Source organism: Schistocerca cancellata, chromosome 1 (assembly GCF_023864275.1).
Source record: "Schistocerca cancellata isolate TAMUIC-IGC-003103 chromosome 1, iqSchCanc2.1, whole genome shotgun sequence".
In the NCBI taxonomy this organism is placed as follows: Eukaryota; Metazoa; Arthropoda; class Insecta; order Orthoptera; family Acrididae; genus Schistocerca; species Schistocerca cancellata.
In genome coordinates, this window is record NC_064626.1 from 820,189,686 (window position 1) to 820,209,710 (window position 20,025).

The following is a 20,025-nucleotide window of genomic DNA, read 5'->3' on the forward strand; positions in this document are numbered from 1 at the left end:
TATTAACGTGTACAAAAGATCCTGTTCATCTGCTGAATCTTCAGATCTACTTTGTAAGGCATGTTGGAATGACTGTCTAAATACAATTGTCAGTTTGATGCACATTCTTACATGGATAACTATTAACAAGATCATCATTTTAATATACCCATAGAAAAGGGAGTAGTACCCTTTTATGGGATTTTTCTCACATTGTTTAAACATTTCCACACTCACAAAGTACATCTACATTACACTTGAAGCTACCTAAATTCTCTTACTGCATACTCCACACACTTCTGTTTCTCAAAAAGGATAATTTGAAATGAGAGTCAACATAATAGCATACTTGTTTTATTACACACTTTGTACTACATATAATATCAGATACAGTTCAGTAATGAAAGCAGAATGATACTGTTACTTTGAGTGAACTAAAAACTTTCACCAGCCTGCTTATTGTAATAAAACTTTGTATTGGATAGTTGGAGTAATTAACTTCTTCATTATCAGTATCACCTCTTTCAACAATAAGTTCTTTGTTTTGCGTGTCACTAATTCATATTTGTTTTGACTCTTGTGAGAGTTGCAGAAGGCTGAGCTGAACTCTGAGGTTAATACATGCCTTTCTCTCATCCATGATGCATTTTATGAGGCTGGCCTTCTTTTGCTGAAAAACACCCAAGTAAAATTAACAAGAGCAACAAGTAACATAACCAATTAAATGACGGCTGTGGAAGTTTAATCTCTTATGAGAAGCGAGTTTTTCAACTGCAACTTTTACAAACAATACTGCTTCGCAGAGCAGAGCAGAGCACGCATGAATAATAAATTAAACTGGAACCTTTTCTGCTGTATTGTTCAATAAGTAATCAGAGTTATATATTATGCAAGATAAGACAATGGTGATAGTTGATACTTAAATTATATACTTGGCATCACATCAGTAGTATCATAGAACATTGAAAGCTTGTTGTGTGCTACAATTAAATTTACAAGCAATAACAGAAAGTATGGATATCTTCTCACTAGATGGTCTACACAGTGCATGTATGACAGTATAACAAGATAATATTCAACATGATTTTAAAAAGCACTTAGAGTAAACTCTGACAACTAATCTGAGGTAAAATCTGATTCCATTTTGAGATTATACATATAATTCAGATATTTCTAAATTACCATCTTTTCCTCTAACTTCATAACTCATTCTGATTATCTACTGAAGGGTACAGCAGAGCAGGTTACGCACGACATGAATTGTGATTGAGAACTTCTGTGATTCGTGCACGAGTGCTACATTTGTAAGTTTTGGCTGAAGATCGCATAAAACATTTAAATTCTAGAATGCTTTTTTGTCAAAAATGAAAAACACACTCCATTACAAAATAGTGCACTTAAACTACACACACAAGGTTTTATGTATACATATAATGTAAGGATAATTTCTGTAAATTACAAAATTTCATCAAGTTAATGTTGAAATTATGTATCTTGAGTAACTGTGAAGATAATACTATATAACTAGTGATAATAACTCTTTGTCATTTTATATACTTAAGTGTTAGCTATGAAGAAATGGTAAAATACATCACTGACTTTGAAGTTTATAGCTTGCTACATGACTTTCTTTTATAAATAAGTTGTTAATACACGACAGTACATATAGTAGTATTAACTTATTTCACATCAGTTATTTGCTCACACACACCATAAATGGAGGAGGAGGAGGAGGAGGAGGAGGAGGAGGAGGAGGATACAGGATGTCCTAGTTATCTTGACCACCTCAAATAACTTTCTGTCCGGCAGACAAAAAAAATCAAGCAAATATTGTTTAGTTAGCAGGGGGCATTAACCAGCATGACTGCTTTTCTTCTATATTTGTTGGTACAAAGATATAAGCTGCAGTATGTCTTTCTTAAATAGCATCCTATATTTTTTATTTAATAATCCACTTTATCTCAAGACCTGTTCAGAAACTTAACACACTTTTCTCACATGACATATTGAAAGCTTTGGATCAAGGCAGTCAGGTAGGTGCACTATTTCTTGATTTCTAAAAAGCATTTGGCTCAGTCCATACCTATGCTTATTGTCAATGGGGTCCCAAGTGAAATTTGTAACTGGACTGAGGACTTTTTGGTAGGGTGGGTGCAGTATGTTATCTTGGATGGAGAGTCGTCATCATCAGGTGTGCCCCAGGGAACAGTGTTGGCACCCTTGCTGTTCATATTGTATATTAATGACCTTGCAGACAATATTAATAGGAACCTCACACTTGCAGTTATCTACTATGGAGCACTATCTGAAAGAAGTTGCATAATTATTCAATCAGATCTTGACAACATTTCAAAATGGCGCAAAGACTGGCAACTTACTTTAAATGATTAGAAACATAAAACTGTGCACTTCATAAAATAAAACAAAAATGTAGTGTTCTATGACTCTAATATCAATGAGTCACTGTTGGAATCATCCAACTCATACAATTACTTGCGTGTAACACTTTTAGGGATATGAAATGGAATGATAACATAGGCTCAGTTGTGGGTAAAGCAGGTGTTACACTTTGGTTTACTTGTAGAAAACTGGGGAATGGCAATCAGTCTACAAAGCAGATTACTTATAAAACACTGGTACAACTGGTCCCAAATAGGATTAACAGGGGATACTGAATCTATACAGAGAAGAGCAGTATGAATGGTCACAGGTTTGTTTAATCCATGGAAAAGTGTCACAGAGATACTGAAGTAACTCAACCAGCAGACTCTTGAAGACAGCCGTAAACTGTCCCCAAGAAAGTCTATTAACAAAGTGTCAAGAGCTGGCTTTAAATGATGATGCTAGGAATATACTAAAATCCCTTACATACTGCTCACATAGGGATTGTAACGATAAGATTAGAATAATTACTGCAAGCACAGATGCTTTTAATCATTCATTCTCCCCGCACTCCATATGTGGATGGAAAGGGAAGATACCCTAACAACTGGTATAGTGGGACTTACCCTCTGCCATGCACTTAACACTATGATGCAGAGTACAGATGTAGATTGTACCATTCACGTAAACATTACATAATTGAAAATGTAACACAGGATTGACTTTGACTCACTGTACTAGCACACAGAACAGCTAACTGGGGTAATGTAACTTGTCTGATTGTTGGAGTTGACAGTAAATAGTGGGAACACAAGAAAAATGCACACTGCTCATTTAGTCAGCCGTCCTCATTGTCCTCATGCAAGTCTTCAATTGAAGACATTTGTCTCAGTGATTGGCATGCATTTTATCGTGTTTCCATGTGTTTGTTGTCAATGCCAGCATGTGGATGACATATATAACCTCAGATACCTTCACTGTGAGCTAATACAGTGGAGTCAAAGTCTACTTTGTGTTACATTTTGAACAGCATCATGTTAATGTGAATGGTACACTGTGATACAAGTTTGGAAAGATCTTGAGGACAAGAAGTGGATTACTGAATAAAATACGCAGGGTGCTCCTTAAAATAGGGAGAGTGAATGAAGTTCAGTTAGAAGAAATAAAAACTTTGAGTTTTGCAGTTGAAATCATAATTCTGTCAGGGACAGCAAAGGATTTGGAAGAACACAGCAAAATAACTGCTGAAGGCTGAAACAGATAAGTTAAAAATGCAGACTAACTATTGCAGAAAAAGCATATTTGTAAAAGAGGAATTTGTTAATACTGAACACAAATTGTCACCAAGTGTTTTCTGGACTGTAGCCTCATACAGATGTGAAACCTGGACAATAAGCAGTTCAGACAAGAAGAGAACAGAGGCATTTGAAATGTGCTGCTACAGAAGAATACTGAACATTAGATAGGTCAAGTAATTAATGATGATGTACTGAATCAAGTTGAGGAAATGTCAGTTTGCTAATGGTAATGGGTGGAAAAACTTGGGGGGGGGGGGGGTAGTGTGTACTACTAGAGGGTGACCGATGGATGATTACAGTAAGCAGATTCAAATCGCTGTAGGTTCAAGTAGTTATTCAAAGATGAAGACTCTAGCACAGTATAGAGTAGTGTGGAGAGCTGCACCAAATCAGCCTTCGCACTGAAGATATCAACAAAAATATGTAGTGCTGTTCATGTTCTGTAACAAACAAAGATAAAAGAAGGGCACTTATGCTGGTTAATTTCACTCTGCTACCTAAACAACATTCTCGTTATTTTTTGAAATTTTGTTTCTGGACAAAAAAATTATTTGTGGTGGTTAAGATAAACAGGATACCCTGTAGTATACCAGAGTTGGAAAAGATACGATTTCTGCTATAATGTTGATCTACTGCCACGTTAGACAAGATATTGGAAGAAGAAAGAAGACTTAGAGACAAAGAAAGAAGACCACTGCCCGAATGTAACTGTGGAGCAAAAAATGAAGCTACAGAACGTAGAAAAACGTGCAATGTGAATTTTGTAGCATGAGCTTTCAGTGGTGTAGACAACACAAAATATGGGTTGCAAACAAATAATATGGTCTGATAATTCAACTTTTTTCTGCTACAGGATGTGTTTACGTTTGGAGAATACTATGAGAAGTGAACAATGCAGTCTTCAACTGTTAAATATGGCGGAAGTTCTGCATTTGTTTGGGTGGCCATATCGTAGTGTCCAGTGGATCCTATAATTACACTGCAGGTAGCTAGCAATCACAGTATCTAAATATTATTGATTGACTCATTAAACAGTGGCAGGAGCGCGCGCATGCCCCCCCCCCCCTCCTACCACACACACACACAAACACACACACACACACACACACACACACACACACACACACACACACACACACACAAAAGAAAAAAAAAGAGAGGTGTAACTTATGCAAGCTTTCAGAGTCAGTGGCTCCTTCTGATAGAAGAAATGGCTCTGAGCACTATGGGACTCAACTGCTGTGGTCATAAGTCCCCTAGAACTTAGAACTACTTAAACCTAACTAACCTAAGGACAGCACACAACACCCAGCCATCTACATCTACATCCATACTCCGCAAGCCACCTGACGGTGTGTGGCGGAGGGTACCTTCAGTAACTCTATCGGTTCTCCCTTCTATTCCAGTCTCGTATTGTTCGTGGAAAGAAGGATTGTCGGTATGCCTCTGTGTGGGCTCTAATCTCTCTGATTTTATCCTCATGGTCTCTTCGTGAGATATACGTAGGAGGGAGCAATATACTGCTTGACTCTTCGGTGAAGGTATGTTCTCGAAACTTTGACAAAAGCCCGTACCGAGCTACTGAGCGTCTCTCCTGCAGAGTCTTCCACTGGAGTTTATCTATCATCTCCGTAACGCTTTCGCGATTACTAAATGATCCTGTAACGAAGCGCACTGCTCTCCGTTGGATCTTCTCTATGTCTTGTATCAACCCTATCTGGTACGGATCCCACACTGCTGAGCAGTATTCAAGCAGTGGGCGAACAAGCGTACTGTAACCTACTTCCTTTGTTTTCGGATTGCATTTCCTTAGGATTCTTCCAATGAATCTCAGTCTGGCATCTGCTTTACCGACAATCAACATTATATGATCATTCCATTTTAAATCACTCCTAATGCGTACTCCCAGATAATTTATGGTATTAACTGCTTCCAGTTGCTGACCTGCTATTTTGTAGCTAAATGATAAAGGATCTATCTTTCTGTGTATTCGCAGCACATTACACTTGTCTACATTGAAATTCAGTTGCCATTCCCTGCACCATGCGTCAATTCGCTGCAGATCCTCCTGCATTTCAGTACAATTTTCCATTGTTACAACCTCTCGATACACCACAGCATCATCTGCAAAAAGCCTCAGTGAACTTCCGATGTCATCCACCAGGTCATTTATGTATATTGTGAATAGCAACGGTACTATGACACTCCCCTGCGGCACACCTGAAATTACTCTTACTTCGGAAGACTTCTCTGCATTGAGAACAACATGCTGCGTCCTGTTATCTAGGAACTCCTCAATCCAATCACACAATTGGTCTGATAGTCCATATGCTCTTACTTTGTTCAATAAACGACTGTGGGGAACTGTATCGAACGCCTTGCGGAAGTCAAGAAACACGGCATCTACCTGTGAACCCGTGTCTATGGCCCTCTGAGTCTCGTGGACGAATAGCGCGAGCTGGGTTTCACATGACCGTCTTTTTCGAAACCCATGCTGATTCCTACAGAGTAGATTTCTAGTCTCCAGAAAAGTCATTATACTCGAACACAATACGTGTTCCAAAATTCTACAACTGATCGACGTTAGAGATATAGGTCTATAGTTCTGCACATCTGTTCGACGTCCCTTCTTGAAAACGGGGATGACCTGTGCCCTTTTCCAATCATTTGGAACGCTACGCTCTTCTAGAGACCTATGGTACACCGCTGCAAGAAGGGGGGCAAGTTCCTTCGCGTACTCTGTGTAAAATTGAGCTGGTATCCCATCAGGTCCAGAGGCCTTTCCTCTTTTGAGCGATTTTAATTGTTTCTCTATCCCTCTGTCGTCTATTTCGATATCTACCATTTTGTCATCTGTGCGACAATCTAGAGAAGGAACTACAGTGCAATCTTCCTCTGTGAAACAACTTTGGAAAAAGACATTTAGTATTTCGGCCTTTAGTCTGTCATCCTCTGTTTCAGTACCATTTTGGTCACACAGTGTCTGGACATTTTGTTTTGATCCACTTACCGCTTTGACATAAGACCAAAATTTCTTAGGATTTTCTGCCAAGTCAGTACATAGAACTTTACTTTCGAATTCATTGAACGCCTCTCGCATAGCTCTCTTCACACTACATTTCGCTTCGCGTAATTTTTGTTTGTCTGCAAGGCTTTGGCTATGTTTATGTTTGCTGTGAAGTTCCCTTTGCTTCCGCAGCAGTTTTCTAACTTGGTTGTTGAACCACGGTGGCTCTTTTCCTTCTCTTACGATCTTGCTTGGCACATACTCATCTAACGCATATTGTACGATGGTTTTGAACTCTGCCATCACGAGGCAGAGAAAATCCCTGACCCCGCCGGGAATCGAACCCGGGAACCCGGGCGTGGGAAGCGAGAATGCTACCGCACGACCACGAGATGTGGGCCTGATAGAAGAGTTGAAGGGGAAAGAGGAGGGGTGAAGAAAAAGGACTGGAGAGGTTTAGGAGAAGGGGCACAGTTCGGAAAAGTCACCCAAAACACCGTCGCTGCCACTTGGTTAGTAGATTTTTTTACCTATCTAGTAACATTATACTGTCAAAAACTGATTATGTTTTTGTTATAAATACTATCAATGGAATAAATGTTGGAACTTCAGAAATCAAGTTACATATGTTGTCCAACAATAAGACCATTGTGCAAAAAGAGTGGCGCATTGTCAGAAGAGAGTACATATTCTGAGTGACATGGAGAGACAGTTCTGCGGCAGTATGGTAACAGATGCATCACAGTGTGGGAGTGAAATGGTGTAGCACCTGTAAACGAACTCTAAAGTTGAAATACATGGAAGAGTGTGATTTTTGTGAGCAAAATCTCTAAACTGCACATAGATTCACTGTAAAATTCTGGTGACATATGGACTAATTGCAATGTTGCCTTCACCTGTAATGAGGTGATGCTGGCAATTTGACCAAAGTCACACAGATGTGGGTGGTGCTGACAGGGAAGTCCAGATCTTGCATTATGTGATTTCATATTTTCAGCACGCTGAAAGAATATCTGGGCGGGGGAGGGGATTTTCCAACAATGCGAATATTCTCAAAGGAGTTCTTCAATGGCTCTGTGACCAAGAAGTGGATTTTTATCATCAAGGAATTAAACAATTAGTAGAATGCTCCAACCATTGTGTACTGGGAATTTGTGACTATGTTGAAAAATAGTGTCATGTATCTGTGCCACTTTGAAGTGTAATGCAGCATTCAGTAAAAGTTCCACGTGGGAAAAATATATCTAAAAACAAAGATGATGTGACTTACCAAACAAAAGTGCTGGCAGGTCGATAGACACACAAACATACACACAAAATTCAAGCTTTCACAACCAACGGTTGCTTCATCAGGAAAGAGGGAAGGAGAGGGAAAGACGAAAGGATGTGGGTTTTAAGGGAGAGGGTAAGGAGTCATTCCAATCCCGGGAGCGGAAAGACTTACCTTGGGGAGAAAAAGGGACAGGTATACACTCGCACACACACACATATCCAACCGCACATATACAGACACAAGCAGACATTTGTAAAGGCAAAGAGTTTGGGCAGAGATGTCAGTCGAGGTGGAAGTACAGAGGCAAAGATGTTGTTGAAAGACAGGTGAGGTATGAGCAGCGGCAACTTGAAATTAGCGGAGGTTGAGGCCTGGCGGATAACGAGAAGAGAGGATATACTGAAGGGCAAGTTCCCATCTCCAGAGTTCTGACAGGTTGGTGTTAGTGGGAAGTATCCAGATAACCCGGACGATGTAACACTGTGCCAAGATGTGCTGGCTGTGCACCAAGGCATGTTTAGCCACAGGGTGATGCTCATTACCAACAAACACTGTCTGCCTGTGTCCATTCATGCGAATGGACAGTTTGTTGCTGGTCATTCCCACATAGAAAGCTTCACAGTGTAGGCAGGTCAGTTGGTAAATCACGTGGGTGCTTTCACACGTGGCTCTGCCTTTGATCGTGTACACCTTCTGGGTTACAGGACTGGAGTAGGTGGTGGTGGGAGGGTGCATGGGACAGGTTTTACACCAGGTGCGGTTACAAGGGTAGGAACTGCACAGGTAGGAATTCTCGTTACAATGTATCCTTTGTTACTGCAACCCCATGTGGCCCAAAAGTTTGCTAACAATCCATGTCCTTCAATTGCCCTTCCTCCATCTTTCTCTCTTTTTCCATGCCCCTGTCCCCACACCAGCCTTCACTCAACTTGTTACATTTCTACTCTACCATAGCTCACCCATTCCGACCTTGCCTTATCACTTTCCTCTTTTTTCATACCCTGGGCCCTACATCTTTACCTATTATTTCCATTTTACTGTAAGTTTTTTTTCCTAATGGTGCCTTCATTAGAGTCAGTATGTGCTTCATGTAGCGCCTTAGTGTGACCTTTTCCGATTCCCTCCCAACAGGTTCTATCTTATCCACACATACTCTGACTGTCCTCTTGGGTGCTAGTACACGTTAGGGTCATTGAGAATCTGTATAGTATCTTCTCAGAATCTCCATCCATGGACACATCCATTGTGATTCTACACACAGAACTGAGAATCACTGGAACAATGACATGGTTCCATTCCTGTATCAGTCATTGTGTATAACGTCAGCGTGTCCGTCTCTGTTGCTGCAGCAATGAAAACTGCAACACTGTTTGCTGTTCTGACACTCTTTGTGATTCAGATTTTGTCACACCGTCTATGTGGTACTTGTCTTACTGCACAAACAATATGTCTGTTTGCAGGTGGGACTAGCCGACAGCCATTGATATCCCGCAGGATACTGATTACAACCCTCCCCTGAACCCATCGATTCCACATTCCTGTTGTTTAATGCATTGAGAGCAGCAATATTGCAGAATGATAAACTGCTGTTTTGATAAGCCACAATTTGACAACTGTCAAATTCAGACATGTGCTGGAAGATATTTCTCTTTCTTACATGAGCCATAAAACAATCTACTCAAAAATAGTTGGCATTCAAATGTGATTTTTGAATGCTTCTGTAATCTTTCCTTGTATACAGAATGTAGATTGAGTTACTTCTAGCTTGTTTGTGCAGTTGCACTGAAATGCTAATCGTGTCCAAGTACGTATTGCATTTCAGATACATTTGATATTCATTGCATGCAGTCTTCATGATGCAGATTTAATGGCCCACAGTGTACTTTCCCAGACAAATCAACAGGCGCTGGTTATCATCAATTTTTGGGAGACAAATTACTAGCGTTATCCAAGAACATTACCTTTGCATATGTGATTCATGCATAATGGGGCAACACCCCATTTCTCTACACATTTTACACCTTATGGTACATAACCCAGATGTTTAATCAGTGACTGAGTGGCCTTCCCATTCATCTAGCCTTAATTCCTAACATTTTTGGGTCTGTGGGACATTTAAAGGAAATGGTGTATTACACACCCATTAGGAACGTGCACACTTATAACAGTGGGTGTCACATGCCAGATGACAGCCAGGTGTCTTTGCACACATTGGGGACTGACTGAGGAGGATGTGTAAGAATAAGAGGTAACCAAATTAAGCACCTCCTGCAGTGTCTTCAAACTGATGGTTATAAAAGGACAGAATGTTCCATATTACAACAAATTACTCTAAGACAATAAATAAATAAATAAATATCTGACTTGGACAGAAAACAGTAGATGTGATGTACATGTACAGACAAACAAATGATTAGAGCTTCAAAAAAAATGGATGATTTATTCAAGAGAAAGAGCTTCACAAATCGAGCAAGTCAATAACACATTGATTTGAATTGGCATTGGTGGAATTGTTGGATGTTCTCCTGAGGGATAGTATGCCAAATTCTGCCCAACTGATGAGTCAGATTTCCAGATTCCCAAACTTCTTGGAGGGCCCTGCCCTTAATGCTCCGATACGGTGACCTTGCTGGTCAAGCTGGGTTTTGGCAAGCACAAAGACAAGCAGTGGAAACTCTCGCCATGTGCAGGTAAGCATTATGAAGCACAGGATGGCTTGCCATGAAGGGCAATGTACCGCTGTGCTGTAGGGGTGCCACGGATGATGACCAAAGGGGTCCTGCTATGAAATAAATAGCACTCCAGACCACTACTCCTGGTTGTCGGGTTGTACGATGGGTGACAGTGAGGCTGGTATCCCACTACTGTCTGGGGCATCTCCAGACATGCCTTTGATTGTCATTGGGGCTAAAATTGAAGTGGGACTCATAACTGAAGAAAATTCTACTCCACTCAACGAGATTTCAGGCTGAAGAAGTATCTGGAGACACCCCTGACAGTGGTAGGGTACCAACCTGACTGTCACTCATCATATAATTTGACAACCAGGAGTGATGGTCTGGGGTGCCATTTTATTTCATAGCAGGAACCCTTTGGCTGTCATCTGTGACAGCCTTACTGCAAAGGGTATATCAATGATATCCTACACCCCGTTTTGTTGCTATTTCATGGAAAGGCATTCTGGGCTTACGTTTCATCACTCTAATGCCTGTCTGCACAGGGTGAGAATTTATATTGGTTGTCGTTGTGCTTGCCAAATCCTACCTCAGCCAGCAAGTTTACGAGACCTCTTCCCAATTGAGAACATTTGAAGCATTATGGGCAGGGCCCACCAACCAGCTCAGGACTTTGACAATCTGACGTGCCAGTCGGACAGAATTCAGCATAATAACCCTCAGAAAGACATCCAACAACACTATCAATTAATGTCAATCATAATATCTGCTTGAAAAACGGCCAGACATGGCCAACTTGCTGAATTTGTGATGATCTCAATTTTAAATAAATCATCCATTTTTTCTGAAGTTCCAATCATCTGTTTATCTGTGCATGTACATCACATCCACCAATTCCCACTCCATTATGATAATTCCTTCATTGTTGCTTTTTTAAGTGTATGTTTTAGCAAATTTTCTACTAGTTTTGACCAGTACCTACTCTTGTAAGAAAATGAAACATTTTTTTTAAACATCCTATATTTGAGCAGATTTTGGGTTCTGGATATGCCTAGTAAAAGGTAGGACACATATGCTTATTTAAAAATTGTTTAACTCTGATTTATAAATAAGCATGTTTGTAAAATTTCTGGCAATAAACCTTTGGTCAACTTTTCATTGATTAGCCCATCTAATACAGGCTCCACTGTATGTGGCCCGGTGCAGTCCCTGTTGCTGCAGCCATCAATAACCAAAGGGAGAGATTAGATTAGATTAGATTTACTTTCATTCCAATTGATCTGTAGTGAGGAGGTCCTCCAGGATGTGGAACATGTCAGAAAAACAACAATACATGACAAATATTTACAACTAAAACAAATAAGCTAATGTACCATTCCACAGGTCCCAAGTGGAGTGATCGTCATTTTTTAATGAACACTAAGAGTCATTTTACAAATACTAATGCACTGAATTTAAAATAAAAAAGTTTTTTATTTATTTATATGGTAATAAACATGTAATACAACTACTGTAATACTTATTTACAATAAACACATTACTGCACTGAAATGGTGCAGAAGTTAGATTATACTTACACACACACACACACACACACACACACACACACACAAATTTTCACTGAACACATTACTGCACTGAAATTGTGCAGAAGTTATGTTTTACTTATATACAAATCAGTTGGTTTTACTAAGAAATTCATCAATGGAGTAGAAGGAGTTGGCCACCAATAAATCCTTTAGGCTTCTCTTAAACTGAATTTCATTGGTTGTTAAGCTTTTTATGGCTGCTGGCAAGTTATTGAAAATGTGTGTTCCTGAATAATGCACACCTTTTTGTACAAGACTAAGTGACTTTAAATCCTTGTGAAGATTATTCTTATTTCTAGTATTGATTCCATGAATTGAGCTGTTGGTTTGAAAAAGTGATACATTTTTAGTGACAAATTTCATTAAGGAATAAATATATTGGGAAGCTGTAGTTAGTATCCCTAGTTCCCTAAACAGGCTTCTGCAGGATGTTCTTGAGTTCACACCACATATAATTCTTACTGCACGTTTTTGGGCCCGGAAAACTTTAGCTTGGCTTGATGAATTACCCCAAAAAATAATCCCATATGACATTATGGAATGAAAGTAAGCATAGTATGCCAGCTTTTTCATTTTTATATCCCCTATGTCTGACAAAATTTGCATTGCAAACAGAGATTTGTTAAGACGCTTCAGGAGTTCTGTGGTGTGCTCCTCCCAGTTGAATTTATTATCAAGCTGTAATCCCAAGAATTTAACACTGTCCACTTCTTCTATCTTCTTGTCATCGTATGTTAGACATATACTCTTGGGACACCCCTTACAAGTTCTGAACTGCATGTAGTGTGTTTTTTCAAAGTTTAGTGACAAAGAATTGGCTAGGAACCAGTGATTAATGTCCACAAATATTTTATTGGCTGATCTTTCTAAGACTACACTTGATTTGCTATTTATTGCAATGTTTGTATCACCGGCAAACAAAACAAACTTGGCATCTGGTAATGTTACTGATGAAAGGTCATTGATATACACAAGGAAAAGTAAGGGCCCCAAAATGGAACCTTGTGGGACCCCACATGTAATTAGTTCCCAGTTGGATGATGCCTGATAGCTTGATACATGTCTCTTTCCTAATAACACCCTTTGTTTCCTGCCAGAGATATAAGATTTGAACCATTTTGCAGCATTTCCTGTTATGCTATAATATTCTAGTTTACTTAAAAGGATATTGTGATTTACACAGTCAAATGCCTTTGACAGATCACAAAATATACCAGTTGCCTGCAATTTTTTGTCTAATGAATTAAGCACATTTTCACTGTAAGTGTAGATAGCCTTCTCAATATCAGAACCTTTTAGAAATCCAAACTGTGACTTTGACAATATGTTATTTGAGATAAGATGGTTATAAAGACGACTGTACATTACTTTTTCGAAAATTTTTGAGAATGCTGGCAACAGTGAAATTGGACGGAAATTTGATGCTATTTCTTTATCTCCCTTCTTAAACAGTGGCTTAACTTCAGCATATTTCAGCCATTCAGGAAATATTCCACTGATAAAAGACTGGTTACACAGATAGCTTAATATGTTACTTAGCTCAGAATCACATTCTTTAATTAACTTTGTTGATATTTCATCATACCCACTAGATGTTTTTGATTTTAAAGATTTTATGATGGACAGTATTTCTGTTGGGGTAGTGAGGGTCAAATTCATATTATGGAAGTTACTTGAAATGTCTGGTCTAAGGTAATCCATAGCAGCATCTACCGAACCTGACAACCCCATCTTTTCAGTAACAGTTATAAAATGTTTGTTAAAAAGTTCTGCAACACTATACACATCTGTCACCAATGTATCATTTACTCTTAATGCTATTTGTTCCTCTTCACGTCTGGTTCTACCGGTCTCCTCCTTCACTATATCCCATATTGTCTTTATTTTGTTATCTGATATGACTATCTTTTCCTTGTAATATATTTGCTTTGACATCCGTATTACAGTCTTTAATATTTTGCAGTATTTCTTATAATGTGCTATAGCATCAACATTGGAAATGTTTCGGATTGACAGATACAGTTTTCTTTTTGTTTTACAAGATACCCCTATTCCTCGAGTAATCCATGGCTTCTTTGTAGACTTTGCTCTAACCTTGGTAAGTTTTCGGGGAAAGCAGTGTTCGAATAAGGTAAGCACTTTATTAGCAAAAATGTTATATTTTTCATTCATGCCATGAGCACTGTAAACATCAGTCCAGTGAATGTCTCTGAGGAGTGTCCTAAAATAATCAATTTTTGGCTTACTGATTACCCTCTTGAGCTCAGATTTAACCGATTTTATATCCTGTTCAGTATTAACATTTAACAGAAGGAACTGCATGTCATGGTCTGAGAGGCCATTGACTATTGGTTTTGTAATATAATTTTGTTCATTGGACTTTTCTATAAAGATATTATCAATGGCTGTTTGTGAGCAAGTGGCTATCCTAGTGGGGAACTTTACTGTGGGAATTAAGTTGAATGATAGTGCTACTAACTCAAATAAGTTCTTATTGGGAGAGTCTTTAAGGGAATCTACATTGAAATCACCAGCAACCACTATTTCTTTGTTTTTGGTTGTTAAATGGGCCAGTAGAGCTTCAAGGTGGTTTACAAACAGATTAAAGTTACCTGCAGGTGCTCGATATACACTTAATATTATGAAAGATTTTTTGTGAAAATCTAATTCTGTTGCACATGCTTCCATATGCTGTTCTAGGCAAAATTTATGAATGTCTATGTTCTTAAATTTATGACAGTTCCTGATGAATGTGGCAACTCCTCCTTTCTCCATTTCTGATCTACAAAAGTGAAATGCTAACGTAAACCCTGTAACACTTAAAAGTTCTATACCAGTGGTCACATGATGTTCAGAGAGGCAGATTATGTCAGCTGGGTTTGAAGACTCTAATTCATCTATGCAGATAGTTAATTCATTAATTTTATTTCTCAGTCCTCGAATATTTTGATGCAATAAAGATAGCTGACATTTCACATTGACTGAGTTAAAATTGGGTGGAGTTAAAATATCTGCTGACAGTTGAAAATTCTTAGCCAATGGCTGTTTATGCTGATGTAATAAGGTGGAATTATGTTTTTTGATTTCTTTCTCAAACTGAAGGTTTGTCTCAGTTCTAACCTCTCTTAAAATTTGCTTTCTTTCTGTCCTCCCTACCCTAAAAAAGGGTCTTTTCTGAATCCTATAACCACTGGTATTTTATCACTCATGACAGTGCCTCCCCCCTTTAACTTTCCTGCTATTTCCCCAGCCAATTTACCCTTCCCCTTCCTGTTGAGATGAAGGCCATGCCTAGTATAATCCCACCTACTGAGAGAAGCAACATGAACCACACCAATGTGTGACCCCGCACCCGACATGAGCAGCCGTTCCAGCTCCAAATTAACTCTCTTGACAGAAGAGTTCAAATGAGGTCGGTCATGGCGCCCAAGAACAGATACAAACTCAACACTAGTATGCCTCGATGCTGATGCAATCTTCGCCAGGTCACACTCTATACTGTACCCAGGATCTCTGTCAATACTGTTACCTGCTCCACCCACTATAACCACGGTGTCTTCCTTAGTGAAATCTTTGCAAAGTGATCCTAAATCCTCTGTCACCTGCTCCAGACCAGCACTAGGTTTAAAAAAGTTGGTGACCTGGTATTCTGATCCTAGTTCATCCTGCAAAAGTTGGCCAACACCTCTTCCATGGGAACTACCTAACAACAACACTTTCTTTCTCTTTACTGATTTCCCTACATTCTTACTTTTCAATTTGCTGCTGAAAGTTTGTTGTGCCCTGTCTACACCTGCAACTGCTTGAGGCTCACCAGCTTCTAACTGAAGCAACAGGTCAAATCTATTTTCCACATTCACCATAAAGCTGTCAGACAAAGTTCTAGGCCTGTTCCTCCTGTTGCCTGTTGCCACTTCCCACCTCTCTTTACCTTCTCCCTCCTTAACCTGTCAAGATCTCCCCTGGCCTTGTCTAACTCAGCCTGAAGGGCGGCAATTTTCCCCTCCTGTTCCAGTATCTTCCTATCTCTACTACAAATTCTACAAAACCACTGATGAGTCTCATTTACTTCCCCCATTCCCACGCCACTACAGTCACCCACATGGAAAAAACTACAGCACCCATCACACCAAAGCCCCGACCTAACAATTCTACGGCAAGTCAAGCACTTTTCACTCACGATAAACATAATAGTTTATTAAGAATAAGTCAGTTAAATTACAGATAAACACGAAAATATGGTTACACAAATTTGGCCTATACGCAACTGTGTGTAAACAAAAACAAAAGTGCAAAGTTTCTGAAACAACAAGTTAAACTTTACGCTACTTTCCGGAAATGCTAGTTAAATAATGAAGAGGTACGCTAAGTTAAATTGCTGGAGAGAGCAAGGAACAACTAAACGAAATTCTATAGATTTGCTGCAGCAGAACGTAAACAGAAAATACGACTGTACGTTCTTTTCGCGTTTTCTGCTATATTACGTAAAGAAAAATGAAACCTTTAATGGTACACTTAAACGGCACACTAATACACTTATTTACCACGTAATCAGTACTAGTCTATTTGTTTTATAATCTAAAATAACTTATATTTACGAGAACACCAAAACTCGCACTAGTCGCATCTGTCTGTGAATTGTGTAAACTTTGCCTGCATGTTGTATTTTAACTGTTTGCATATTATATTTTCTGAGGCAGAAAGAGGGGACCAGCTCATCATTTGTCTAAATGAATGTGGGAAATTGCCTAAAAACCTCACTCAGACTGCTCATGGCACACACATACATGCGGATTTAATCTGGGGCTGGCTCACCTTCCTGTCTCACAAGCTAGTGTGCTGTGCATTGAGCTAAATCACCAGGTTAGCAATAAGTCCTTGGTAACCTTTTTTAAATAAAATTAGAAATTTAAGAAATAGTTTTATAGTGAAAGTTTTGTATTAGTTTTCGGGCTCCCTCTTCAAACTGACAGCAGCAGGGTACTAGAAGTAATTTTGCTCTAATTATCAAAGGGGACTAACAAAGCGATATTACCTATGTCAATATATATCCTGTGTAATTTTATAGTGGATAGTAAAATGCTATTATTTTTTTGAAAAGTCCGGCAGAATGTAAGAATGAGTTCCATTCCAAAACAATGTTCTAATCATGTAAATGAAATATGTATGACAAACCACAATGGAAGACAGTATATTGAATCTGAAAAGATAACAGAATTAAGTATATACATATACAAAAAATCTGAAATTGCTGTTCATTTCCTCTTCATACCTTCAATTATGGAAATCAACTTGAAAGTGCCAAAAATTACAGGAGGGGGGTAATATTTTGATTTGAAGTTCAAATATTTTCTTGGATTGCTTGCAAATATTCCAAAAAGAACATTTCTGGAAATAACTTACAAAGTGGAATGAAATTATATGAGCGTATCATGTTATTGACTGGGAGACCATGGCTGGTGTTGTTCGGCTGCCTTGTGCAAGTCTTTTTGTCACCACTTCAGCTACTTGAGAGCCCACAATCTAGAGGCAGCAATACTAACCACTAGACCATGAGCTGAGTGCAATGACAATCATGTACATGTGTGAGTTGGGGGGAAAAGATTATTATTATTAATTTTACTGAGATCACAAAAGTCATGGGATAGTGATATGCACAAATACACTTGGTGCTAATATCGCTAATGTCACATATACAAGGTATAATAGGGCAGTAAATTGGTGGAGCCATTTGTACTCAGGTACTCATGTAGAACAGTTTCAGACATGATTATGGCTACATGATGGGAATTAACAAACTCTGAATGTGGAATGGTAGTTGGAGCTAGATGCATGGGACATTCCATTTCAGAAATAATTGGGGAATTCAATATTCCAAGATCCACAGTGTTAAAGAGTGTGCCGAGAGTAACACATTTCAGGCATTACCAAGAACCATGGACAACGCACTAGCCAATGGCCATCACTTAACAAGCAAGAGCAGCCGCGTTTGCATAGAGGTGTCAGTGCTAACAGACAAGCAACACTGCATGAAATAACCACAGAAATCAATGTGGAATGCACAACAAATATATGCATTAGGACAGTGTGAAAAAATCTGGTGTTAATGAGCTATGGCAGCAGACAATGAATGTGAGTGACTTTGTTAACAGCATGACATCACCATCAGTGCCTCTCCTGGGCTCATGGCCATATCTGTTGAAGCCTAGACAGTTGGAAAACTGTGGCCTGGTCGGAATTGTCCCAGTTTCCATTGATAAGAGCTGATGGTGTGGCACAGACTCCAAGTTGTCAACAAGGCACTGTGCAAGCTGGTGGTGGCTCAATAATGATGTGGGTTGTGTTTACATGGAATGGACTGGGTCCTCTGGGTGTTTGGCTACTTGGAGACCATTTGCAGACATTCATGGATGGCATGTTTCCAAACAATGATGGAATTTTTATGGATGACAATTTGCCATGTCACCACGCTGCAATTTCTCATGACTAGTCTGAAGAAAATTCTAGATAATTCGAGTGAATGGTCTGGCCATCCAGATTGCCCAACTTGAATCCCATCAAACATTTATGGGACATAATCAAGAGGTCAGTTTCTGCACAAAATCCTGCACCAGCACACACTTTCTGAATTATGGATGGATGGTTGTAGAGGCAGTATGGCTCAATATTTCTGCTGGGGACTTCCAGTAACTTGTTGAGTCCATGCCATGTCAAGTTACTGCACTAATTCAGGTAATAGGAGGTCTGACATAAAATTAGGAGATACTGCATGATTTTTGTCACCTCAGCAGTTTATTATTATTATTATTATTATTATTATTATTATCACAATACCTGCAGTAATAAATTCTCTCGCTGCAAGTCAGTAATGCGAGACTCTATTTCTAAATCTTCTGCATCACTACCATCTGTATCAGAGGCAGAACTGCTTCCATCTGAACTAGTTATTTCTAGGCTCCTGAAAAAAAGAAGAAATTGATTAAAAGAAAAATAATGACATATTGCATAACCAATATGACAAACATAAATTGCTTAGAAACATTTTTCACAGTAGAATTCTTCAGTACAGTTTAACAACAGAAATATGCAGCTTTCATGCTGTATGCCCTTCATAGATGCTAAGATTAGATTATTACCTGTAGCCACATTTAGATTTAATTGCGGCAATCTCAGCCTGGAGTCGCTTCACTTCTGCCTTCTCTCCTGCTACGCGGCCCTGGAGGTCAGCCTGGAGATTTAACAGTTCACGGTATTCCAAACGCAATAATGTTTCTTCATGGTGAGATTCACTGGAGTCCTCCACTTCTGGGGAATGATGTTCTGCAATTTTCCATATTTAATTTAATGTTGTATCACTGCCAGCGCAAAACAGAAATTACACTAAATGATAAGACAACATACGCTGAAGTGACAAAAGTCATGGGATACCTCCTGACATCATGTCAGACCTTTTTTGTCTGGCGTAGTGCAGCAGCTCAATGTGGTATGGACTCAACAAGTCATTGGAAGTCCCCTGCAGAAATATTGAAACATGCTGCCTCTATGGCCATGCCCCATGCGCCTAGCTCCAACTACCTTTCCACATTCAAAATCTTAATTCCTATTGTGCAGCCATAATTACAACAGAAACCTTTTGATATGAATCACGTGAGTATAAATGTCAGCTCTGATAATGCACCGCCCTTTTATACCATGTGTACATGACATTACTGCCATATGTATATGTGCATATCACTATCCCATGACTTTTGAAACCTCAGTGTACAAATATTGATATTTAGCCATTTCATTTCAGCAAGACACAAATTGCTCTATCACCAGG

The 20,025-nt window shown here is 39.1% G+C and overlaps 1 protein-coding gene across 3 annotated transcripts in view; it reads right to left on the reverse strand.

The window, feature by feature from the left end:
* Nucleotides 1-317: 317 nt before the first annotated feature.
* The window catches only part of LOC126188329 (ralA-binding protein 1), a 122,475-nt gene continuing 102,767 nt past the window's right edge, over nt 318-20,025 (reverse strand). For all 3 annotated transcript variants that reach the window (XM_049929927.1, XM_049929943.1, XM_049929935.1), the window contains exons 11-13: nt 19,340-19,523; nt 19,038-19,161; nt 318-649 (exon numbers count right to left, since the gene is read on the reverse strand). In XM_049929927.1, coding sequence (XP_049785884.1) covers nt 539-649; nt 19,038-19,161; nt 19,340-19,523 — 419 coding nt within the window. In that variant the 3' untranslated portion in view covers nt 318-538. The remainder of the gene's footprint in view (nt 650-19,037; nt 19,162-19,339; nt 19,524-20,025) is intronic.